At 42.7% G+C, this 27,065-nt stretch overlaps 1 protein-coding gene across 1 annotated transcript in view; it reads right to left on the reverse strand.

Annotated features, from left to right (window-relative positions):
* Window positions 1-27,065, reverse strand: part of MAML2 (mastermind like transcriptional coactivator 2) — a 209,449-nt gene that overhangs the window by 62,221 nt on the left and 120,163 nt on the right. The window contains exon 2 of the mRNA XM_063148893.1: window positions 967-2,415. Within this exon, the coding sequence (XP_063004963.1) occupies window positions 967-2,415 (1,449 nt within the window). The remainder of the gene's footprint in view (window positions 1-966; window positions 2,416-27,065) is intronic.

Raw genomic sequence — 27,065 nt, forward strand, 5'->3', positions numbered from 1 at the left:
TTTCCCATCTCCACACCTATACTGCAATTCCATATCTTCAAATACACTGAGATGAAATCCCACCTAAACTACTCAGAGTTGCCTAAACATTCCAAGGTCAAATATATTTTACTTGTTTTGCACCTGGTTTCCAGACTCTGGGGTACAGCAAGTTTGCACATTCTCACTTTGATTGGCAGGTCTGAAGCTTGGGATCTGAGACCTGGGTGCACAGGGACTTGGCATAGCACAACTAAGCTAAAACAGCAGATCTTGTCAGGGTACTGGCTCATGATAACACAGTGGGAGCTGGCTACATGGAATATAGTTGTAGACATATCTGTGGCAACCTTCTCCTTCATCTCTCAGCATGTATTTTATCCACAGAATATTCCCAGAAGTGTGATGGGTGTTTAGAAAGCTCACAGATAAATCTTAGTTTTTCTTTGCCAAAGCGATAGCAAATGTGCAAACAGTATTTTCTGTCATATCAGTCAAAAGATATCTAAAAACAGAATTTCCTATCCCTGCCTCCATGAGAAAAATGATGGCATAAAAATTAACATTGTAAAACACATTATCTAAGATAACATAGAAATTCATTAAAATTCTGACTTTCAAAAGAGCCTAAATTTTTGTAAGCTAGAAAACTTAGATGGGAGTCCAAAATACACTTGCATCTGCCCTACTATCTCACCTTTCTGACAAGAATCTACATAATATATAGCAGTGACATATTCACTCCATTGCATGAAGAGAAAAGTGTTATGAGCATGTGCTTCTTGAAATTCTTCTAAATGTGCATCCATGAATGCACAACACCGGAATGGGTTCTAAACGTGCCATCACCAGCTCTGCAGAAGTGCATGCTAAGAGGATCATTAAGTGCCACTAGGACACATCTCCTGCAGGAATGAGGCCAGGAAAAGCCTTTTTATTACTTGGACCAGAACAATTCTGTAACAAAGAAGGAGGAATTTGTCTTACCTGTCTGTGCTGCTGAGAGACTGGATACTGCAAACCTGAGATTTGCTGGCTTTGCTGCATTTTCTGAAGCATCATTTTTTGCTGCATTGCTAAGGTTACATTAGGTGGCCTCTGGAGAGACTGGTTTGGGAGAGGTTGAGCAGTTTGTGGCTGTGGCTGTTGTTGCTGCTGTTGCTGTGGCTGCTGCACAGGAGCTGAACCCTGTGCCTGCTGGGTGTAGTGCAGAAGGGCAGGCTTGTTTTGGGAACCCAAAACTGAAGGCATCTGCTGGTTTGTTTGCTCTGAGTTAAAGTGAAACAAAGGCTTTGTGTTGCCATGATGCTGCTCTAGAGGTGGCTGAGCACTGTTGATAAAGTTTCTGTTGAGGTCCTGAGGCTTCTGTTGCATGATTATGTCCATGGGATTGCTCTGGGGAGTGGTTGGTTTATAAACATAGTTGTTCATCCCTTTTGTCTGGTTTCCATTCACTGGCACCCCAAGCATTGCTGAGCTTTGTGGGCTGAACTGCTGCTGGCGAAAAGAGGGACTGGGGATTTTCTCTTGCACAAAGGGTCCAGGGGAAGGTCCTGATGGAGACAGAGTGGACCAGTTGGCTGTCTGGTTCTGCTGCTGCTGTTGCTGCTGAATCAAGGCATGCTGCTGCCGGTTGGCTGCGATCTGTTTGAGCTGCTGTGCATGAGACACCTCACCTTGCCAGTTAGGCAATGGCCGAGTGGACGCAGAAGAAACCTGTGACACCTGTGTTTGAGGCACCGAGGGGATGGGTGAAGAGGCAGACATGGCAGTGGGAGCCATCGTGAAGGCTGGACCTGTAGAAGAAGGCCTCATCTGTGGGGAGCCCACAGGAGCCTGATTCATGCCTGCTGCATACTCACTTTTTATCACCATCTTATCCATCTGCAGAGATCTCGCAGGGCCCCTCTGGCTCTGCTGCCCAAGGTCAATGTTGAATGGCTCATCTTGTTTTATCGTGGCATTTATCATATTCTCTAGCTCAACATCACTCATTGGTGGCACCGATATGTTAGTCAGTTCATTAAACAGTTCCTGAAGCTCAAGATCCATCATTTGGTCCCATGAGTCTTCCCCATATCTATTAGGGAACATGTTCTCATGGGATGTCTGGCCATCTAAGTGTTTGCTGCAGGACATTGTTTCTCCTGGTTCTTTCTTTACCTCTTTCAAAGTCATATTAAACATGTCATTCCCACTAGCATGGGTATTGTTTGCAAGGCTGCTGGCCTTTCTTTGTGATCCTTGCCCCACAGTCATAGTTCCTGACATTGACTGGCTTTGGCAATTGTTAACATGTCCACTTTGTCCCACTGGGATATTGTCACCCACTCTTATCCTCTTAATGTCAAGGAAAGAGTTCTCTGAAACACCATTGGGCCTTTTGTTGACAGGTGACAGATTTACCACCAACTTTCTCTTCAAGGAACCTTGAAGCTGAAAGAAACAGAGACAAAAAAAAATCATTAGATGAATACCAAAGAAATAATTTAATTGCTTGAAAGGCAACAGGCAGGTAAGCATTGCTTAGTTCAGAAAGGTCCTCCGGGCTTTTTTTGGTCAATGAAGCTGTGCAGAACTGTAGGCAAATAGGCTTTAAGTGGTGACTCTCCCTGCCACCACAGCATCTTTCGAGCACTGCTGCCTCCTGTTCATCACAGACCCCCTTCCCCCTCACAGGTGTGATGAGGGAGGGAGGTAGCCAGAGCTGTAGTTGGTAAAGCCCCTTTGCTCCAGATCTACTCCAATCTAGCTGTGCCTGACAGATCTAAAGTATTTTAGACAGCAGAGACAAATGCAGTCATGAAATCTGCCCTTGTGCCTACACGGTGGTGCAGTTTTCATTTTCCCAATTTTGGTATAGGATCCAAAAAATATTTTTGACACCTGTCAAGTCCAAAAGTTCTTCAACACATTACAATGGCACACACAAGATCAAGACATCCTTAGCTTATGTAGGTTTATACTGGCCAGAGATGTGTATGATTAAAAATGTTAGATATTAACCTGTTGAAAACTGAGAATGAGTTCACTAAAGCCATGTCCAGTTATGTCAGCCAAGGGTCTGGCCCATGATGTACTTACTGCCAGATTATTTCCCAAAGATGTACATTAATACATTAAGCCCTTGTTGTTTATGTTCTGAAACATCTCTTATAAAACATACAGTCCACTCAACACTGCCCTGAGAATTGTAACTCTGTTTTCTTTTCCTTGACTATTTACAGCGATACTTCCATTTGCTTGCCAGCCCTGTGGGCCTACTGAAGGAAAAGAGGTTCATGGCTCTGTCTGCCTGATCTACTCATCTGCTGTGGCTGTGCACGCAAATTCCCACCCCATGCACAGAAAACAGAGATGTCAGTCCCATGAGCTGAAAAGCCTGGACTTGGTACATATGCCCTCAAGTAAGATGCAGATGCCCTCAAGAAGAGTTGCTTTGCACACAGTTCATAAAAGAACAGATCACTTTTTAAAACAAGGGCAGCTGTCCTATATTTAGCCCTGTACATTTCATCTTAGAGGTCTTTTCCAACCTTAATGATTCTATGATTCCATAGAATCATTACCAAAGGGGCACACAGCGAGGAGTGTGCACATGCAGCCCTTGCAGAGCCAGCACACACAGTCCCTGTTTCAGCCAGGAAAATAAGCAGTGAAACACAGCTCACCTTCTGCCTTTCTGCACTTGGGCAGAAGTGCAATGGCCCCAGAGGCATCAAGACAACACCATCTGAGAAATACCTGTGTGTGCCAGTGAGAAAATAATAAATAATGCCTGTACACACTGTGATACCTTGGGAAGCTACAAAGGGCAGAGAGAATTGAGAACTCTAATTCTCCAGTTAAGTGAGGAAGAATGATTTATGAGATCTTCCATTCATGTTATTTGCATCATGCTGTTTCATGTACAGAAGTCCATGGGCATGTAATACTCTACTGTGGCCTCTATGCCCTTCAGTTTCAGGCTCACCTATAGGTAAAAGCTCTTCTCAGTTAACTCCAGATGTGAAAAAAATTTATTCTGAATATAATTTAATTGCTTGAAAAGAGTTTAACTGAGAAATACATATTTCCTCCAAACCCGTTTTTCCATTCCACTCTTCCATTGCATCATCTGCTCACTGAGTTTAGCCCTTAAAAATAAAGTTTGTAATTTCTCCCTCTGACACTGAAAATCCAATTTCATATTTCAAGTTAACCTTCCAGCATAGCTTTTAAATCATAGATTCATGTTTTCATAAGGACAAACATGTTGATGCCTACTCATATAAGTCTACAGACTGTGTGCATGCAAGAGTAATTATTTGTCACTAGATGTCCCTCACTGGGGAGGGGTTTTGGTGGTCACTGCAAAGAGCACAGACTGTCTTGGATTAGTATGTTCCTTCTGACACATGAGTCACTGTACTTTCCTTTGGAACAAAAAAAGGTAAGTTGCACTTCCTTTTACCATCATCTTTGCTGTCAGTGTGTTTATTAGAAACCATGCTTGTACACTCAAATTCATCTTCCTGGGAAATGGGGAAGTCCACAGGTCATTAGAATACATGACTTGGCAGCACATTTTGCTTTCAGATGTGTTGCTGACAGAAAGGCCAAACAGAGTACATCCCCTGCATATGTATATGTTTTATGTGGTTAATATGGCTTTCTGAGTTAATTTGGGTTTGCTTGACATTTTGAAGCAGACGGAGCTGTTTAAAAAACTCCACATTTTCAGGGCACCTGCACCAAGCTTTCTGACACATGTGAAAATGCAGGTGTTACATTGTGCTGCATGTAGTATCTGCTTTTCACTGCATTTGAAGTAGCTTCTAGCAGATAGCAGGGTGAGGTGGGTGAGCTGGGAAGGGGTTTGCCACACACAAGTCAGCAGCAGAGCCAGGCAGAGCACCATGATCTCCAGACACATCCCTTAACCAAGCACCCCTCCCTTAGCACGGCCTGGAGGACTCCTGGTTTCATGACATCTGCCCACCAAAAAGGGGACTGTACATTTCTAAAGAATAACAAGAACAACTTATTGCATCTCCCCAAAACCTTGCACACATAACCCTTGGAATGCTGACAACACCATCAGTCAATAGACGTCCACACCTTAAAGCAGAAATGAGAGCAAGTCAGGCTGCAAAGGTGCAGGGAACTCAGGAGACTTCACTGAGACTGCCACAAAGGTCCTGATTTCACATCCCTCATGAGTTCAGGATATGGAGGGAGAGGGCATGGGAAGATGTGAGCAGCCCACAGGGATGAAGCCCCCTCTACCTCCTTGCACTGAGCTGTTACCAATTATATGTCGGGGGGGCTTCAGGGGACTGGTCTGTGTTTGTTCAGGAAGATGAGCAGTGTCCATCACAAGCCTCTCTGAATGCTGCCTTTTGCAGGGCACTGCTGCCCCAGCATTATGCCTCTTTTGTTAAGAAGGAAAAGGACTAGGGTTCCATCACCGAAATCTTTGCATTTTTCTAGCAATCACATTTTTTGATTACTGACTAAAAGTCAGTACTCAAACCCTTTTTACCCAAGCAAAGCACAGACTTTTCAGAAGGAAATAAAAAACAACCAACTTGCCAGATTTCAGGCTCCATCTCTTTCAATTTGCAAGCTAGGATTGATTTGAGTCAGTAAACATAAAGCAAAAGTACCTATAACATACCCAGGCACATTCCTCAGATCAAAGAGGCTTGTGGTTACACATCTCAAGCTGCTTGAACTGTGTAATACTGAAAGGCCCTGTGATGGGAAACGAGTGACATGACAGTAAGTGGGAGAGGAGGAAGCCCTCCATGCCCAGCTCCATCCAACAGGTAGGTGGGCAGCGCTGGATGAACCATCATGGAGCACAGGCATTTCCTGGCAGCATGTGTTACTGTGGGACCTTTGGCTGAGCAGGCTCTGGTGAGTCAGCGTGAGGTCACGCATTTACAGCAAGGCATAGCTGGATGATTGATCTTCTGAAGTCAGAACTGAGATAATTTCTATGAGACAGCCCAGTGCTGTTCCTGGACAAAATGCTTGGGGACAGCAGAGGGCAAACTCTAGAGATGACTTGATCTAAACGACCCGGTGTGATACCATGTCCTGTGCAGAGGGACATATATAATATTTATAAGTTTTATATTTAAAACTTTATTCAGAGTCTTAAAGGAATTTAAGAGAGGCAGCTTTTTCTCTAATGCTCTCTGACACCAGGCCAAATCAGCAGGAAATCCACTGAACTAATAATTAGGGCTCATCAAATCCTGGTATCAAAAAACTTCTCTTTCGCAAAAACAGAAAGGCTTTTGCTTAACCTTTCTTTTAGTTGAATTTTTTTACTAAATATAAAACTACAGGATTTTGCTGATTATTTTTTTGGCTCATTTTATGTTTTTAGGAAGTGGAAGCAAAAAAATGTTTTGGTGCAAAAGCACAGCTTGTCAATGAGAAATTTTAGAGATTGTTTTCTCCAAAATATCCATATTGCACAATATTTTTATCACATCATTGATGCATTTCTGATATTACTCATGTGTATTCACCTTGTATTTCTTTCCACAGGGTCTATCCGATATAGTCAAGAAAAGAATTGCCTGTGTCAGCAGGAAATAATAGCCTATCAGGTTTCTCTTTCAATAAAAATATTATTTTTTGTGCATTTCATACAGCTTCAGCAGTTGGACTTCCTTTAGAAATTGCTCTTATTGTCATTTACCACTGTGTAGGAAGGAGCACAGTGCTCGACAGAGCTCCTGGACTAACCGTCCAGCACCTTGACTTTCACAGCTCTCAGGACAAGTAAAACACAAGCTGTCCCTCTGACTTGCCTGAGTAACTCCATAGTGCCTGCAGATGAAGCCTTTGTACAGGGATTTTAGTACTGTATCAGACTAATTTTGAAATGTTTATAGCTGGACACTCAAGACTGGGCCAAAACACCAAAAATACCCCAAGGAAACTACAGAGAGAATGCCACAGTTTGATAGCCTTAAGTCCCCACTAAGCCTTTTAGTGGAAGACATAAAAGGAAGAATCCTCCCACCTTTGTTCTCCCCACTCTCACAATTTCCTACAAAGGTTTGCAGTGTTCTTACATTGTGTGGTGGAACAACAGGGATGGAACTCCCAAGGTGCTGCTGACTGAAACCCCACACTGTGAAGCAGGCAGTGTGGCAGTGTCAGCAGTTCCTGAGGAACGGGATCTCTGATGATAGAAAAAGCAGCTCTGGATTTTGGGCTCTTAATGTAGAAGCAGCAAACTAATCCACTTTAAAAGGTCCATTTTGGATTACCTAGACTTTCTCACAATATGTGTCGACTGCACTGGAAACAATGGCTACACTGTAAACAAAATACCCCATATAGCTGGGGAAGCAAAAACGTAAAGAATTACAGGGAAAATATGAAAAATATTCAAACAATGAAAATTGGGGTAAAAAATTCCTTTCAAAGGAGGAAAAGATGCTGAATGATACTTATTTATGCTGTGAAAGCACCTTTGCATTGCAGGGCTGGACCCAGCAACCACCCTTGAGGCTTAGAGCCTGATTCTGAATGACAGCAACTCTCAACGTTAAAATAGTGGCTGGCAGTGTTTGCTGCCATCAGTATCACCTCCTTGTTCAGAGCTGTGTCAAGCTGGGGAGCGCTTTTCCAGGCAGGGACCAGGGCAGAGCCTCCCTGTGGCAGGAGTCTCCCAGCATGCAGGGGGAGCAGATGCCTCTCTCCTTTCCTTCTTACCCCTTCAGCCAGACAGGGTGGTGGTGGTGACTCACACTATGGCCAGCTCCGAAGCCACAGAGGCACCCTGGGGCTGACACAGGGATGACAAGGGGACATCTCTGAGATGCCATCTCTGGGGCCACCACAGCAACTAATGCCACAATAACACAGGCACCCTCAAGGCCCATTTCTGACTACAGACTCAGTTTTGAATGTTCCCATCACCACTATTTCTACACATCTGAAATCCTTTGGCTCTGATTGTTCCCCTTCCTTCCCACACCCAGGAGAATCAGGTTCACCCTGGTGTCCCTCCTGAAAATCTCAGTAGTGTGATCCTCTTCTGTGGATCTCCCCCCAGCCCTTCTGCTCCTCATTTTCTCTGCACTGCTCAAGTACATTTATTTTTAATCTTTTGTCTTCACTGCAGTATCTACCTGATATGTTTGAGGATGCAAGCATGACAGTAGTCTTCAGAGAGATTTTAGCACTCTGAGTTGACCAAGTCCAATCTGCTGGATGATGCTGATGTGGTAAGCACCATTAATTTTTCATGCAGCACTGAGTGACAGAGTGGAGGCCTGGGCACTGTGCACAGTGGAGAGCAGCCCAGGGAGCTGGCGTGTCCTCACAGCACCCTGGCTAGGACAAGGTGGCTCCTCCATGGGTGCAAAGAGCTGTGCAGGGGTAGCAGAAGCTGTTTCTTGCTCCAGTCAGGTTGAAGATGCTCAGCTCCAGGTGTCCTCTGCCACCCACCCTGTGTTCATAAGAAAGGAATCAACTGTTCTCTCTGAGCCTGAGGAGGAGGAGAAGGCACAGGCGCCTTCAGCCTCACGCTGTTGGTGAGCACAGCAGCGTGAGACAGCACTCCTGCACTCTGCCTCACTCCCCTCCTGTTTAGCTAACCAACTCCAGGCACCACTTGGATGAGCAGGATTTACTGCCATGAGAATTTTGCTCTACCCATCCCAGCACTCCCCACTGCCCACGCCTGTCCTCCTGATCCAGGTGTCCATACAGAACTCTTGCAGTGGTCTCCTGACTCTGGCTGGTCCTTACATGTAAGCACCACAGGCAATAATAAAGCTGACTGAGAGGTAACACAATTTTCCTCCCTGTTTACTGTAATGTTTAGTGCCACTGAAACTGAATTTATAGTAACAAATAAGGATGCTTCTTGGCTGACAAGTACCCACTTAATTTTCACTAGCTGGGACAAGGCTGGAATAGCAATCAGTATGTTAGAAATCCCACAATTTACCTTTGCTTATGGAAAAATTATGTCTCTTGCCAACTGAACATACCAACCTAAAAATGCATCTATATTATTCACAGTGTACTGCCTAGAAACATAATGTCAGGGCTTTGGTCCAAGTTGCTGAAGCAAAATAATTATATTTTTTATGCAGATTTTTCATCTGATGGATTATAAAATATCATGTCTAGTCACAGTCTTTTAGAAAAGTAGGAACACAGAAAAACAATAGCATTTTAACTAGGTCAAGATTGCTAATCAGAGTGTAGCAGTCATTACTGTGTGCAAAACAAATAGGCATAAAATATCTGTATTTTTTTATCTTGCAAGCTGTGTATTTGTCTTCTGGAGGAGTAATTTCTGCTTGCTCTTTCTTTCTTTCTTTCTTTCTTTCTTTCTTTCTTTCTTTCTTTCTCTCTTTCTTTCTTCTTTTCCTTTTCAACCATGAATAAATTAACAATCACTTTGTGTGAAATCTACAGAAATTTATGTCAACATTTATTACCATGAAATGTGGAACAAAGCATAATGCAACCTGAGCTTTGGGAAATAGGACTGCTTAACTGATCCTATCCTGATGAGAAGGAAATATCAAATGCATTATAAATGCTGACAGGATGATCAGGCATGTAAAAGAGGTCATCCAATACCACCCTCCACACTGTTTACCAGTTTCATAAGTCAGCTTAAGGTATTAAAAACACATACTGTCTTGCACAGGAAGCTCCTAATCCTTAAAAATGTGGCTGCTGTTATTTGATTTGCCTCTTAGAGATCAATAGCACAGCAGATTTCACCTAAAGAAAGATGCTGAGAGCTGTTTGGTCCTGGTATTCTGCTTAGCGCTGCTCCCAAATTGTTACTCTGTAGGCTCATTAGAGCACATATCCATGGCCACATGTGGGCTTTTATTACCTGTCTAAGCACCCATCCCCTCTGCAACACTGTTATCAAAAGTTCAATCGTTAGAGGAAGACAGTAGTCCTCCATCCAGACTTGGAAGATAAGGAAATATCTAGACTGTTTCTCTCTTCCGCAAATCAATGCGTCACACAGGACACTCAAGTCAACTGTTTGGCCTTGAGGTCTTCTTCAGGGTACGTTACAGTTCACAGGAGATCCAGTCACCACTTGTCAATTGGAAAAGAAAGATCCCTTCAGCTTATTGCCCAGTCATGCTTCCGGCATCAGACTCCATCAGCCATGACAAGGAGGGCCCATGTCAGTGAGGGCCGCCTTCCATCACGCATCAACTAATACACTTAATGAGCAACTGGCAAAATGGCTTCCTGTTAGAAGGAAGGAGTCCTGACCCTCTGCCAAAACTTTAGTGGAGAAGTGATGTTTAGGATCAAATCCAGGCCTGCAGTAAGAGGTCTCCTACAAGACTGCTGCACTTAATTGATGGTTGGGTTTGACCTGTATTAGCCTCTTCCCCCTGGCTCTCACCCGTCATGCACGGTCACCCCATCAAGGACATGAAGTAAGAGCAGTACTTAAGAGCCTTTTTCAAAATCTTCAGCTTAAACATGCAGTGTCAGGACAGGGCAAGTACACCCCACTGAGATTGGGACCTATTTGAGCAAAACAGGCAAAAATTTTGAGGGCTTTGGAGGGTTTTGAAACAACAATTAAAGAGCTTTTAAGATACTGCTATGAAGAGAACGGATAATGGAAAGGACAAATAAAAGAGAAATTGATGAAAGTTTATATATTAAGACTCTAACTGATTAACTGCAGATCAAGAGATTATTTAGCAATTTTGAGTAGCAATAAATTCAATCCCAGTGAAATGATACACTTTCTAATCCAAAGTGGATAGAGTCTGAGGAACTGCATGAGAGATTCAGAGCTCATCAAGGTCTAAAGAGAGACTGATCATTTTTTAGGAAATGGGAAGATGCTAACTTATATAAGGTGATGATGACATATTTAGAAGAGGATGAAAAATATTAAACATCAAGGCTGAAACTAGTCTGTGGTCACTGAGGACTGGTGATGCAGGGGAAAAAGAGGTAATGGGGTGAAGCAGTGATTTTTGTAGGCATGTCAAGGTGATTGTGTATTTTCCCCCACTATATTTGTCATTGATATTAATGAGATGCCTCCAGGTTTAGTAAGAATACAAGTTCACAGCTCTTTTATTTCTAACACTTTAGGAGTCTGGAGGAAAACTGTAAAATGAGATTAATTTGACCAGTATCTAGGTCATTCTGGAATATGAAGATCAATATGGAATTGTGATCATTATGGAAGGTCATTAGCAGGTTACAGGAAGCCCAAATAATTTGTTGTCTTCGATTGGCATGTGTTCAGGTGAGTTTTTGTTATTTGGTCTTTCTTTAAGTATCATCTTGATGAGAAGGTTGAAAGAGTCCAAACCCATAAAAATGGCCAGAGAGACTGAATGGAAAGGTTTGGAACCAAGGAATCACTCAGGAATGAATGCTTCAGGAGATGGAAAAGGTCAGTGTGAATAGAGGGGACCAGAGCAGTCCAGGGTAAGAAAAAGCCACCTATAAGCTAAAAGGAAACCCCAGCAATACAGGTACTGAAAAGCTTCCAAGATCATCCTTAAAAGGAACGCGAGAACTGTCAAGCAGAGCGGAGAGGGTGAATTTGCACAGGAGGATGAGAGGACGGTTGCACAAGTAGACAAGTCAAATACATGGAGACATCTCTGAAGAAAGTGAAAATAAGTTTTCTAGTTTTCTCTCTGGTTAACAATGAGAATATTTAATAGTACAGATCATCTAGCAAAAGCCTGGCTTTTGCAAAAAGATTTGCTTTGGCAAAAGGGATTCAAGGAGATTGCATCTAGGCAGGACTTTCAAACCTCCTCAGGGATGGGGTAATGCTGTTTGCACACTGCAGCCCTCAGGTCCTTTGTGCTGTCCCCTGAGGCAAAGCCCAGCTGCTGAGCACCCACTATGGTTTGTGCTTGGAGCAGCAACGCCAGTGACCATCGGTGCTCGGGATAGCTGCAGTCAGCAGCCCATCCCCACCAGCTGTGGCAGTGAGTGACAAAGGGTCACCACACATTCGGGTATTTTTGGCTGCTACGATAGTTTTTTGTGGAAGAGGCATGAGTGGATTCATTATAACTGATGCTTTCTATATAGCTTATTTTCCTGTGCACTGATCACTCGTTGAGTGAACTCATGCAAACAGAAACAGCATTGAAAAGTTAGGAGTTCAAGGCCTCTCAAATATAACAGCCTATCTCAAAGCCATATTTTCCTCCACAACAGCCTTGAATCTTTTTCTAGGGTCAATTGTAATTGTTGACTTTGAAAATTCAAAATGAGAATAATTCCTTGTTTGGAAATGACTGAGCACAATAGCATCTCCTTCCTGACGCAACACACTGTGACAAGGGCACACATGCCTACAAGAATGGACACAGGTACCACAACCATCCCAAGAAACAGCATTCCTTCGGCTATGCAGTGAAAATCTCTCAGCCAAGGATCTCTAAAGTACAACCAAGATTTGTTGCATCAGAATTACATCACTTTTGTAGCCTACACATCATGTGTGCACTGCTCTGCTGGCTTGGATAAGGGACTCCAGGCCCGTGGAGTAAGTCCCCACTGAGAGTCAGGCAGTAGAAACCCTCTGCAGTTGTACAGCTCCAATGCTGTGTCCCTTAAACTTCATTTCTGCAGGCCACTAACACAGGGAAAAGTTCACTAGCTACTGTTTAATTTACCATGTTACTCACAGAAAGAAAACAGAAGTATTGTGGCAGAGGCTTTAGTGGAGAGTTTCCTAGAAGACCTTTGGGATCCTTATGGTGGACCTTTGGGATCCACCATAAAATGATGGAGCTGTGAAAGGACCTCTGGACATAGAACCAGAGAATCACAGAATGGCTCGGGTTGGAAGGGACCTTAGAGATCATCTAATTTCAACTCCCCTGCCATGGGCAGGGACACCTTTCACTAGATCATGTTGTTCAGAGCTCCACCCAACCTGGCCTTAAAAACTTTCAGAAATGGGGCACCCACAGCTTCTCTCAGCAACCTGCTCCAGGGCCTCACCACCCTTGCAGTAAGGAATTTTTTCCTAATTTCTAATGTGAATCCACTCTTTTTCAACTTGAAGCCATTCTCCCTTGTCCTATCACTGCATGCTCTGCTTTCAGCAGAGCTACCAAAAAAGTTACATCAGGTTGCTCGGGACATTGTCCAGGCAAGTGCTGACTGCTTCCAAGGATGAAGACTGCACAACCTACCTGGGCCCTCTTCCAGCTCCCCTGTTTTTCTTTACCTCTAGTCAGCAATTTCTGTTCCTTCCTTCTCATCCTTTTGTTGTTCACTTCTAGGATAGAACTGGTATGTAACTGGAAAATTTTGAATGTAGAGCAAATGGAGGGAATGTATAAATTTGACTTGTCTCCAAGTTAATGACATATATGATGAGGGAGGAGGAGGAGATAAAAGCAATAAATGACAATGTACATGAGAAATGTCAGTCTCTATTTCTGCAGAGATTCCTTCAGGGAAGGCATCAGATCAGTAGTTTTTAAATGACATAAACAATCAAAGGGTTGACTGAGCAAAGTGATGCTCCATCAGATGAATCTGAGTTGCTAAATAATGCTTTTGCTTAAGCCTGATCCAAAGTTCATTGAGATATACAGGTCTTTAAATGGACTTTGCTGGACTTTGTTTCTCTGTTCTTGATTATAAGATTCCATGACAAGGACTTTATATATTTTTTTGAAAAATACTCTTCATGCATTTAGACACTGTCAAACACATTAATAACAAGCCCTATTTTCCAGCTAAATTTCAAAAGACACCGATGCACATTCAGCACCTCTGAAAATCAGACATCTCTTTAGGTGTCAAAATATGGATCCCAGCATACTTTTGAAAATACTAGCCAGGATACATATAATTTTCTATTTTATAACTAATGTGAAACCTTTCACCTTTATGGTACCATTTAATGGGGACTAGAAATCATTACAGATGAAAGGCTGTACAACAAGCTACTATATTTGAAACTCTGGAGGTAGCAGACTGGTTCCTAGTGGACAAATGGCCATATCAATCTTGAAGCTAATTAATTTCTTTTGCTCTTTGTATGCTTTTCTTTCCTGCACAATCCTTAGCTAGGAAGCTCTGGGTCAAATGTGCTCAGAGGGCATGCACCAACTTTCCACTGTCAGAAAGAGCAACCAAAAGCTCAGGGCTGTCAAAGCACTTCAGTGAAACTTTTCTTGCATATTACTTAGACTAGGTTGGCTTTGGTAGAAGCATATTTGCTCTCATTTATGGTGTGGAAATAAGCATTTTATAGCCTATTAAAATATCTAAAAAAAAGAATCAAAGTTATTTCTGTCTAGAAATAAAGTCTTTGTTCTCATAGACTCTTCTGTCTATGTTGGTCTGTACTTGGGAGAAGCCTTTGGGAAGGCTTTCTTGGGATATGGACCAAATCAGAGCAGCCTCCAGGGCAGCTCTTGCTCTGGCAGGCACAGATGAATTCAGTCTTTAAGTCATCCATCAGGTACATTTCACACACACTGTAAAATAGAGAGGTACATTCCCCAGGCAAAATTCAAATTCAAGGGACCCCCTCAATGCTGATATTTGTCTGCATATACGGCCTTGTTTGTGAATCTGTACTGAAGCCCAATACAAAAGTGAGCCAAAATCTTCTGTTGCTGTAAACAAGCTGCTACACTGACCTGTACCAGTGTCCTATTAAGAGCCAGCCCTGAAGCCTGAACTCTGGATTACGAACCAGCATTTACTGGAAGCACGGATTGCAGCAGGAACTTTTGTTGGATGCCTATTGCAACAGATTCCTCACTCCTTTTTAAAGTGCCTCTAGTGTTGCAGGCTTTTACTGAGGGAATACAATGGAGCTGGCAGGAAAGCCATAGCTCTTCAGCATCTCAGAAAAGGGGAAAAAAAAGGCAAAAAAAAAAAAAAAAAAAAAAAAAGTGCAGCAGTCCTTAAGGATACAGCACTGCTAGGTAACTGGGACAATGAATTAACAAGGACTGACTTTTCCCTCCCTCTGTTTTCAAGGATAGTAAGTAACAAAATCTGGCAGGCTGAAAAGCCCCTGCTCAGAGGACAGAGACAAAGAGGCTGGGCTGAAATTCATCGTGTCAGTTTAAAAAGGCAGAGTTTTGCATTTACACAATATGCCCATTCTTGTTCTCTTTGACTCATGGAAAAATATTGAACATTGGACAAGAATGTAGGAATGTGTCTGGTGTCTGATCTCCACAAAAATCTAAATGCCGTTTGCATTCACGTAAGAAATTAAGACTGGCTGTCCGGGCTCCATTGATGTGTAAAGAAAATAACAGTAGTGATAGCAATATCATTATAATAACAGCAGTAACACAATTTTTAAAACTGGCTGTGTAACTAGTACAAACAGAGCACGAACCCAGGCGCTCCGGGCCCTCAGTCCCAAACACAGCTCAGTAGAGATTTCTAGACCATTTGCCTGTCACAGCAACACAAAGGCTCCTCTCCACTGACAGCATCTGAAAGCACTGCTAGTTTTCCTGGTTAGCAGAGGTTAAAGCTTTTTATTGCTTTTTTTGCCTTTAGATGCTGTAATAGTTGCAGTGCCTATATTACCATCTATGGCAGACAGGCTGCATGTCTGCCAGCTGTCAGGCAGCCTATTCATCTCCAGTTGCCTTTTGCCTACTTTCTGCAGCAGAAGAATTTCTCTTCACTGGATTTCATGTGCTGGAGTCCAGTTCCTGCCGACGTTCCTGCTGCTTGTTTTTAAACCCAGGCTGGCTACAAGCCTGGGGAGCATGGGAGCCTGCAGCCTTGAAGAACCTGGGGCTCCTGTGTCACATGCAGCTTGCCAGCCAGCCAGCGACGGCTCTGGGCAGGGCAACATCATAAAACTGACCCTGTGTGAGTGGGGGGTGCTGGCTAATCCCAGTCATTTGCCTCTCTCATTGGCTCGAGGGACAAGCAACCAATGGGGTCACCATGGCCTCCTCTAGGATACAACTAAACACCCTCCCTCTCCTTGTCCCATGGCAGAGATGTGGAATCTGGCTACTCATCCTCTGCCTAGAACCCCTTCTTCTTTCCTCTTCTCATCTATCTAAATTATGAGGTCTGTGTGGAGGGAATATTGTACATGTAATGTCTGGCTGCTCCTGACCCAGGTGTTCCTGGAAATTCCCTCAGGTACCTGCCAGCATCATTAGGCACCAGTGTATCTCTGCTACTGTGGTATTTTACAATTTCACCAGGACCTGATTTTTAAATAGAGCTGTGCAGGAAGATGGGGTGGCCAAGTCTCCAGGCCATAAAGTCCAGATCCTATAATCACAGCCCTCTGCTATATCATCTTTTGCCTAAACAAATCATGTTCCTATTAAAGAGAGGCCCTGAAATAATGAGAGGCAATGCTTGTATCTAGTGGTTGCCTCTTTTTTCTCCCAGAAGGTTAGTGATCTGAAAATCTGCAGACCTGCATATTTCCTGACCCACAGTATGAGCTCAGTGACTCACTCATAGGAGGTGGAGAGAGGATGAACAGCTCTGCCAGACCTTGTGACAGGGGTAAAATAGATCATTCAGTTGCACGATGTTTGTCAATTTGGTGTGTTTATTTTAAATTTTTCCTAGGTGTGACCCAACTCATCACCTCCTTACCCAGGCTGTGAGAAACCACTTGAAATTTTGCTCAAAACTCTAAGGCACAGTCTCATAGCTCACAATTATCAAACCCTGAGTAATGGGTTGCTCTTCCTGCCTTTCCTGCTATATGAAATTCCTACAGAAGAGAAATGGCACCTTAAAAAGCCTCCCTCAGACAGGCCAGCCAGGAAGCCCACAGCCAGAGGCATTTGCCCACCTCCTCGCTCCCCAAGGAGTCTAAGTTTTGAGCTTCTGAATTTAACAGAAAGACTGCTGTAGACATCAGTGTGTCTTGGATCAGGCTCCAGCTACCCAAGAGAAAAGATGGGCTTTGCAGCCCATCCAGATGGTTAACAGCTTTACATACAACCACTGCCTTATTAAATCGACAGTAAATTAAATGAACACTTAAAACACTCAACTGAAAGTGCTATTGACTGCAGTAATTAAATTGAAATACCTAATTAACCACACCAGAATAGGAAATGAATATATCATGAGGCACCACTCTGTAGTGACTGAGCCAATCAGATGCTGTCTATACCTTAATTTGTGCTGAAATAATTTTTAAAGGGCGTTTATGATTACTTAAAGATGTGTTTATATAGCACATGCATATATATGTCTATATATGTGTGTGTGTGTATATATATACATACACACATACAGACACATATTATATTATTATATTTAAGTCTTCTGTCTGAGCTTTTAGCCTTACATTGGCAGAGACATTAATTCTAGGTCAGCCACCATCCTCCAAGATAAACTCGCACATTATTAAAACATCTAAATCAGAAGGATTACAAATGTCCTGCAGCGGACTTTTTTTCTTTATTAAGAACATTTACATGAAGGTGTCTGCAGTTTCAAAGCCATTTCAGACTGAGGCCAAAGTGAATGTTTGGGAAAAAAAAGAAAAAATAAGAAAAAAAGAAAGAGTCTTTTTTTCTATTTAGCCTGTGCTGTCAGGTCTCTCTGCCTCCTGCTCTAACCACAGCCGCCCTAAAGGAAAAGTTTACTTTTAATTAAGACATCTAAGTGTTAGGATTCTTAGGCTCTGAGCCTCTCTCCCTTTCCTCCCCCTCCTTTTTTCAGTTAGGAGTGGAAACTTTATCTCACCTACAAAGGCACACTTTGTGCAAATTTTGATAGAATGCAGTGATAAACCTTCACTCTAGAGGTGTATGGAAGCGGCAGGCCCTCCCCAGAAATGTGGTCATTTTGGGGCTGCCTCAGCTCAGAGAGAACTTGGGCATGGCCACTCCACTCTGCTCTCCCAGAGATGTACACAACGCCCTGGCTCTGGTTTTGCCTTTGTTTGGAGGGGAATTTGCTCCCCACAAATCATGAAACTGCAGCCTCACAATAGCAGTACTTGGAATGACAAAAGGTCAAACTGGGTTACAGTCACTCAACCCTACTGAGTTATTTGGGTAGTGGCAAGAGGAGTTATTTTTAATGACTTCATGTCTTGGTCTCATAGACAATAACCAGAGAGTGTCTATGAGCCTGCAAGTCTTAATCTTCAGCTCAGGAACCAACAAATCCCGGGAAAACAGCAATATGACAGGGAGGCAGGCATGTTCCAAATTTGGAGGTTTCAGCAGGGAACACATTTCCTTTCATTTCCTCAGTAATCCCACTCATCCTGGCATTGTCCATGGCATTTCCCCTGTCTTGTCCTGGGGTGGTGACAGGTCCTGTTCCTGCCTGGTGCTGCTAATGGCTTCATTATCTTGACACCCAATGGACAAAGCTGAGGCACGTGCCTCTCCTTGGTGACACTGGACCCTGCATCCTTTGGGACCACATTCAAAGGGTCTGAACTGCTGTCCTCCCACCAGGCTATGCAGCTGGGGAAGACAGAGGTGACCCTACCATGGTTCTGCAGTATTTTGGAGAGGTCATACAGGTACCATTTCTGTAGATACTCTCTTTGCTGTTGTCATGCCTCCATTTTGTCCACTTCCATATGTTTTCTGGACCAAACTGATCTCTTATTGTTCTTCTTCTCATAAGTGGAATTGCAGCCCCTGTGGCCCTCTGCCACTGTTTATGCTGGCAGAGACCAGTAGATATTGGCAGGCAAACTTGGATGGGATTCACACAGTGAGAGGGCAGGGGGGGAGGAAAGGGCACACTGTGGCCCTCAGTGCCTTTGCATCCTTTGCAGAGAGCATGTCCATGGACAGAGGGAAGGAAGGTCACCAGGTGGGGTGAGAGTTCTCCTAGCTGCTCAGGAGACTGGACAGGTTTTAAAATGCTTAGATATTTAAGGTATCTTAGATCCTGTCAGGTATTTGTAAGGCCTGTAAAACCCTCTCTGTGGAAGTCACTCAGCTGGCCCCAGAAGCTTTTGTCTATTTATCTGACAACACTTCTGAATACATCGTGCTGCCCACCCCATCTTGTGAAGAAGAGGTCATACAGACAAGTACAAAATGTGTGCAGGAACAGACACACCTCAGGCTTCAAAATACATGGACATGCCTGAGCAGCAGGGCAAAGCTGGGCTGCTTTGGCCATTCCTCCTTCCCTCTGCTGCAGGGAGAGGCGGGAGAAGCGAGCCTGCTGCTGACCAAGGTGTCCCACCTTGATGCCCCTGAGATGCCCAAGTGACCCAGCCCTGACTGAAGCCAACAGAAAACTTGTAACAGGCCCTAAGGCCTGTCCTTGCTGCATCGGAGCCTAAAAGAAGAACCTGGCCTGGACTGCCTGGCTACTATTCAAAACGGCTCTTAGTTATAAAGAACAAATTGTAAGTTCTCATGTAATGTGCCTGGCAGAATCCAAACTAGTAAAAGAAAAGCCTGTAAACATCATTCCCACTCAGGAACTGTGCAGTGTTATTTTCTGACCCTGATGCACTTTGATATATTGCAGAACTATACAGGTTGAATCTCCCCCTGATGCTCTTGAATGAAAAAAATTCAAAAGGTTCCTCTCCTTTTCTTTCCCTCACTGCCTAATACAAAAAACCATCTCATTTTGCTCATGTAGATCTAAAATGATGACATATAGCTTCAAGTACAGCAGGGATATTACAAACAAAAGCAGTTCACAAGCTCTAATTCTGCATTTACCTGCTGTGAGAAGCAGGTCCCAAAGCCTGTACCTCTCCAAGGAGCCCTGGGAGTGCATGAGGGATTTGTTTACATGCCCAGGGAACAAAGTCCTGTCATGGAAATTCTGAAAAAGGCTTTGCTGAATTTTACTTTTCTATTTTCCAGCCTAGTTGAAAGGAAGCACAGCTTCTCTGAACCTGAATCCTCCTCCACTAGCAGATTATTTATTAAACAGCAATGGTAGGTTGGAGCTGTTTTCACTTAAGGACAATTCTTTCAAAGCCTAACAGAGAAGCAGAGTTGCCATAGTTACCTGAGCAAGCCCTCAGCACAGCACAGTTCCTTCCTACAACCCAAGACTTTAGGTCAACTTGCAAGTTTGTCAGACAAAGCTTAATGGTTTGCTATTTCATGCAAGTGAATTGCATTTATCAAGCAAGAAGGTAACGTGCAAACCACAGATAGGATTGCCCCCCCACCCTTTCTTTCTGTGCTGATCCAGAAGCCCATGGGGTTCACACCAGCTGGAAATTCTGCAGGGTATCTGGACAGCTGGGGAGGAGTTTGGAGTAAAAACACATTTAGATCTTGGCACTGGTTTCAGCCATCCAATCCAGCCCATCATTAACAGCTTCTGTACAGCACTACTCTCCTCTAGGGGCTGTAAAAATGAACAAAACCTTTGTTCAACCTAAACTTCCTTTCCTTGTCTGCTGTTCCTGCAGACTTTCCATTCTAGTGGTCCTATTGTTTCATTTGGAAATGTCAGAGAGCTGCACAGTGTGCCCATTTTATAGGGAATATGTTCCATTTTAGGATGCCAAAATCATACATTGTGTTGTTCCACAATTAATTTACTTGAAATTTGCATGAGTTCACTATGACTTGTCTGAAACGGTCTTATTTCTTTCTTTTTTTTCTTTCTCTTTCTTTTTAATTTTTTTTTCTTTTATTTCCTTTTTTTTAAGGCCCCAGTATCTGTATTTAGCTTGGTAGCTACTGCAGACACTTGTTTTGCCCCTGAACAAATAGGATTGCTGAGGACAAGATTGGCTCCTTTGTGCAAGCCAATTTGGACACTGGGCATCCCAATGAATGGGCATTTTGCTTTTGAACATCCCTTACTGGAAGCAGCAAAAAAGAGCAAATACCCTGATTGTATCTGTTAAGTGGGTCATTCCTACAAAGGGAACTGGAAAATCTCCTGCTTACTCACAGTTTCCTTCAGTTCTCCTTGTTGTAGTGCTGGAGAGAGCAAAAGGGAGAAGAATGTGCATAGAGACAGAAATCTCCTGAGAACCCGATGAAAATCAGGCAATCCACAAACTGGCAGTCTTACCTCCCCACAGTGCCCAAGTTTCCACATTTCTCTGACCTTTTCCCCTCTCAGTTTCTTCCCCCAGCAGCTTTTTATCATGGTTTCAGGCACAAGTACATCCCCACCAATCAGCACACTGCAATTTAATTAGGAAGCAGGCGAGATGGTGTAAGCACAGCAAAAAGTGGTCACATATATTGGCCACTTCTGTCACTTACAGCAAAAGTTTTGTGAGCGTCTTGCTAAGGTGCTGCAATGTGGGATGGATAATGTTGCTGACCTGGGACCAGAGGCTCAGAGGGATTTAGACCCCTTAATCCTACTCAAAATTAATGGAGATTAAGTGTCAAAGCTGAGCAGCTGTTTAAACTCCACTGGAAAACTTGAGCCTGAGTTAATATGGTGCCCACTCAAGCAGTCCTGCTGGCCTCAACTCCCCTTTCTGACCAAAATGGATGAAATGCATCTCAGAAGGCATGAGGAGTTCATGCAGGCATAGTGCAATTCAAGTAGAAGATAGCAAAGAGGATCAGGGGACAGAGAATAAAAGAGTAAAAATTATGAGGCAGGGAGATAAGGATGAGAAGGAAATGTGACAGGGGTAGAAGAGCAGAGAGAAAAGAGGAGATGATGGCCAAGTTGGACATGGAAGGAAAAGAGGGAATGACCCATCTCAGAAAATAATGAGGGAAGATCGACAGTGTATGATTTAGTCTGAAGAATAATAGAGGACTTAAGCTGTTCTACATCAGCAAGATGCTGGTGAACTAAAGAATAAAGAGAAAGTGAAGCAAAGGAGTAAGGATATTTTTTTCTCTCCATTGTGGAGCTTTAAGGGGCAGCTTATATGTGAAGTATATGTCATTGTCATTACTGAGCTTTTGCAGGATGCACCCACATTAGACTCTTTTAAATAGAAGGTTATATTCAAATACCACGTTCTTGGCCGGGTGATTGACACGGGGACATTTGATTTCCAGAGACAATAAACATAAAAGAGCACCATGCCACTGGAATTTTAGTTACTGAGGGTCTTTGCATTTTCCTCCTCTCCCTGCCAACACTGAGTGCATTCCAGCCAGATTTGACAGACTGGCAGGAGTCTCAGCAAAGCAAAACTCTTACAGTTTTCATGAAAATTAGTGGCTGGGAAGAGAACATCCAGTAGATAAGGGAGGTGCTGGTTGAACCCACACATTTTTGTTCACCAGAGGCTGGCACAGGTACAAAGTGACCCAGCTGGCATCTAATGTCTTTTGCCTGGTGGGAGTGTTTTAGAACACAGGAGAAGGATCTGGGTGTGTTGTGTTTGGTAAAAAGAATGAATGCAAAGGGACAATCATTCAAATCTGTAAAAAAAAACAGCTTTTTTTTTTTTTTTTCTCCTGTTTCTTTACCATCTCAATTTTCAGAGGTAAATTACCCTGGATGATTTAGGCCATAAAAGCTTTTGAGTCATCTTCAGTATTTAGCTGTGAAAGATGAGACAGTTCAGTTGAAATCACTCATCTGAAGACATGTTAAATAATTAACAGTATATAGTTTGCAATGCCATTTACCATCCCACGGGGTTGCTAGTCCTCTGACCTTGTAACAGCCTTATTTCATAAACAATGCTCCGCAGGGCTGCACATTGACAAAACTTCTTAAAATAAGGAACTGTAATTCAATATCAGCCTGATCAATACGTGTGGTGGAGCAGGTAGTTTGTGCTGGTTCTTTTGGGCCCCAAGTAAATAGAGTGAGCTGAACAATAGGGAGAACTGCAAAGGAAAGAAAGGGAATGTGGTATACACCAGTGCCAAAGCTTGAACACATTCATACTATGTAGTAAACTAAGGTCACTGCCTTTGTTAAGAAAATCTTGGCAAATTGCATCTGCTGTAGAGGTCAGGCAATTATGTTCACAAGGAAACACAAACTTGCACGTTATTTAATGTTTCCAGCCTCTGTAGCACAGTCCTACGTCAGTTTAAATATACAACATCCCTGATGAGTAACAGATACTGCTGAACAAGCTGCTTTCCTCCAAGCTCAGTTCTAACAGTGGTAGAAACATTTACAGCAAAGTTGGGTTTTCACTGAGAACAACCACCACTTTGAAATGGAAAAATATTGAGAACAACTCAAAATAAAATTGACTACTTTATTTTGCCTCTTTTCAAGTTTTCTATTGTATGTGAATTTTATTTCGCTTTGTTTCCAGATTACTGTTAGATTTTTGTCTTTTTCATTGCATTTTTTGGTTTCCCAGTGCTTGCAGCACAGGTCAGCTACTCTCCTCTGGGACTGTCTGAGTGTCCTTTATCACAATATTTGTCAAATAGGGAAAAGATAAACTAGCAGATAATCACTAAATGTTACGGGTTGACATTAGCAGCAAACTAAAATGCCAGGTCATTCAGAAACTTGCAAAACTAAACTCTTCTCCAAGAAACTAAAAATAAATTTTAAAAAATCACTATTTTTTCTGCTTCCATCTTTCTTTAGCTGAACTGCTAACTTTAATGTGCAGCTGTTGGCTGAAAATGATCTTGGCATCAGAACACTGGAAAGTGGCAAATACGGCACCATTTTTAAAAGGGTTCAAGGGAAAATGCTTATACCAGGCAAAATGTATATATGAAAATTTTTTTAAAGAATAGCTTTAGGTGACACTGGGATAAGTAGAATATACTGGAGAGGTCCAGCTCAGCTTCTGCAAAGGAAAATTGCACTTCACAACTCTAGTAAGGATTTTGAAGTAGGAAACAAGCATGTGAACAAGAGGTATCCATTTGACATAGCTTAACTGGAAAGCTTGTGCCCAAAGGCACTCAACAAGATCACTTGCTAGAGATGCTTAAAGAAATTAGGCTGTTGTGGGTAAGAGGGAAGCTCTTCACATTGCTTAAAAGGCAGAACAGAAGGGTAAGAGCAAATTATGACTGAAAACTCACAAGAAAAGATCTCCAGCATGTAGGTGATAGAAGAGCAGATGAAACTCAATATAGAAAAATATAAAATCCAGCATATACAAAACAGTCCTTACACTACCTACAGTGATGAGACCTTGGGAACTCAGTCCTTGGGAATGAGATCCCAAGGTCAGAATAGACTGTACTATAACAGCATCTCAGTGCTCAGAAATGCAAGTGCTCAGACAGCAAGCAAAGGAACAGAGAGCAAAGCAAAGACACATCATGCTGGCAGTGTCTAAAACCACCCCCATCACAGAAAAAAAAATGCTAGAAAGAAAAATATACATAGAAGGGCAAAAAAGAACTCTCAAAGGAAAAAAACCCGAAAACCACCATCCATAGAGGAACAAGTTAAATAGACTAAGATTTTTGCTCACCAGGAAAGGAAAATTTGAGAGAGAAATATGAACAGAAATCGATGAATCTTCCAGTTCAGGAGTTGGAGGATATCATGTGAAATGGGCACATAGCAAGGTAAAAGCAGACAAGGAGGTTCTGATGGGAGACACAGCTACAGAACTATTTTTAGCAGGATGTCATTCATGCTGTAAGTTTAAATGGGTTCAGAAAGCAACTGGAAGAAATAATTGACAAAAAATTCACTCAAGTTATTGAATGCAAATACTCCATTTATTGATGCTTAGCCCCAGATGGTTGGAGGCTGGGACAGCATTGTGGAGAAAGCTAGTGTTTGCTTATTTGCTCATAATAATGACCACTAGGAGTGATCACATACAGAATCATACAGAATCAGACAAACTTTTGATCGCAGCCAGTCCAGACTTGAAATCTGTGTTGTTTATGTAATGAAATGAAAAATTGTGCTTTTTTTTTCACTCCTTCTGTTCATCTCAAGCTGCTCTTTGTTTGGGGGTGAGCACTTAAGAAATACATTGGGCAGGAATACAAAATTTTTTAAGATCTCATGTCTTCTGGTCTGCAAATGTCATTTGTTATAGTTATGTTCATATAACAGCCACGAAAATGGAGCTTTCATGTGGTAGGTATCATTGGCTGCTGCTGTAATAAAACAAACACTAATGAATGCTGATGGGATCTGTTTCTGGGTATTTCTGTCCCATACTGTTTCAAATGAAGCTTCCAAACTCCTCTCTCATCATTATCCCAAATTAATCCACACAGGAAACAAACCACTAGAGAATGTAAGCACTCATCTGTCAGAAGCATCCCCCTACACTGCTCTGAGGCTGAGTCTACGGTGTTCACCTTCTAGAGATCAACTCAGCCAAGACTTTCAGAATAAGCTGGAATGTTATTTCCCTTGGGTGAAATCTGTTGAAACTGATGGATTTGTTGTTATGGAAATCCAGTGGGACTGAGATTTTACTTCCAGTGCTAAAGTCTTGAGAACACCAAATTACTTAGTTGTAGTTGTGCAATCCTGAACTGAGGCAGGGAATGGATGAACTAAGAACAGGATTGTCATCTCCAGGCACTAACTACTGTCAGGTTAAAACTTTCCTTCAAGCACAAAGCATGGAGAGAAAAGTATTATTGTTCTGCACTAAAAATGAGCAGGTACATTGAGCTGGGGGGGGGAGAGGGTGGTCCAGGCTGACACAGTCCTTGGTCTCTCCTCTTGCCTCATGTTTTCATCCTTCATGCTCCCTGTTTCTCCTGATAAAGCTAACAATGCCAAACACTTGTTTTGCTCTCTGCCATTGCTGAGGGCTCTATTTTTAATCATAATTAATATGGAGACCAAAACAAAGCAAAACTTATCTCTCACCCCCCCATTGTTTGTAAAGGGGCTGTTTAGTCTGAGATCACGGGGCCAGGCACCTTCCCAGCCTCCCCCAAAGTCAAGCCATGCTCAGGCCCTGCACGACTCTGCCAACCAAAACTGCCTTACAGCTTTACTTTATACACTACAATTATGTTTTTATTTTACCACTTGAAGTCTTCCAGATACTCCCTGCAGCTGTCTGTCCAGGTGTGTGGCAGGGCATGGTGGATGGTGGGGAAACAGCGCTGTTTCTTTGGCTGTCTGTCCCTACCATGACCACCTCGGACCTTTTGGGAAAGAGTCCATTTTTAAGTAAAGATGCCTTACACAGGCATCAGCAGCTCCTCTCCTGACCATGAGTTACTTTGGCAGGAATCAGGTCACCTTGACCACCATGGGCTTAATGTACCTGACAAAGAGGGATGCAGATGGGTTAACTCAAGTGACATCTGACTCGTGATGATGCTGAAGAGCTGAAGCTTCTGAGAATGCATTTCCTTGTATACCAAAGGCTCAGTGAATATGCCCCAAAGAACCCTAGAGCACACAAAAGCAGAGATCTCAGCAGCATTATGATTTCAGAGAGAGTTCAGCTTTCTGTAATTCACTACAGAGTTCTCTTCAGTTCATGTGTTCTGGCCTTCCTCACCCACCTGGTCAGTTCTGAGTGCAACAGAAGACACAGCAAACAGCCTTCAGAGTTCACCATGCAGGCAGGCAGCTTTGGTACTGCACCACCCTGCAGGGAGTCCTACAGCAATCTCAGAGGAATAATATTGTTTTCTTTGAATCTTTTTTTTATGATTAATTCCTAAACTGCTTATTTATCTAATTTACAAGAACTGGTTGTATTCCAATTTTGTATACAAAGAAATAATAAAACCATCTTAATTTCAAAAGACCTTGCTTATCAAATGCATTTTTCATAGATTTGTTGAGCATTAGTGTATCAGACAGTTTTCTGTGCCTGTGCCAACAGCCACTTCTCCGTCAAGAACTGAATGTATTTGAAATATTTTGAACCCCCACTTTCTGCTTCATTTGCTAAATAATTTCACATTTTTTCCAAAAGCTGATATTCTTTCATCAGATAGCGATCCATATTATTGCAACTTTCTGGAACAGTGGAATGCTACTGACAGAATGAATATTTGTGTACAGAAGTAATTTCATTTTTTGCTTCTTTCACTGCAGGAAAAGGCTAAACTTGCACATTTCTAACTAGCATATGTGTAGATATGCACTTCTTGCTTAAGCTGCCCAAACCAGGTTATGTCCTAACTAGTCCTCGGGGTTATTTTCTTCTGCTTGCTTTTAGCATACCAACAGACAAAAATACAACTGAAGGTCAGCTTTAACAGACTTCCATGCATTTGACTTTCCTTGTATTC

Source organism: Melospiza melodia, chromosome 2 (assembly GCF_035770615.1).
Source record: "Melospiza melodia melodia isolate bMelMel2 chromosome 2, bMelMel2.pri, whole genome shotgun sequence".
In the NCBI taxonomy this organism is placed as follows: Eukaryota; Metazoa; Chordata; class Aves; order Passeriformes; family Passerellidae; genus Melospiza; species Melospiza melodia.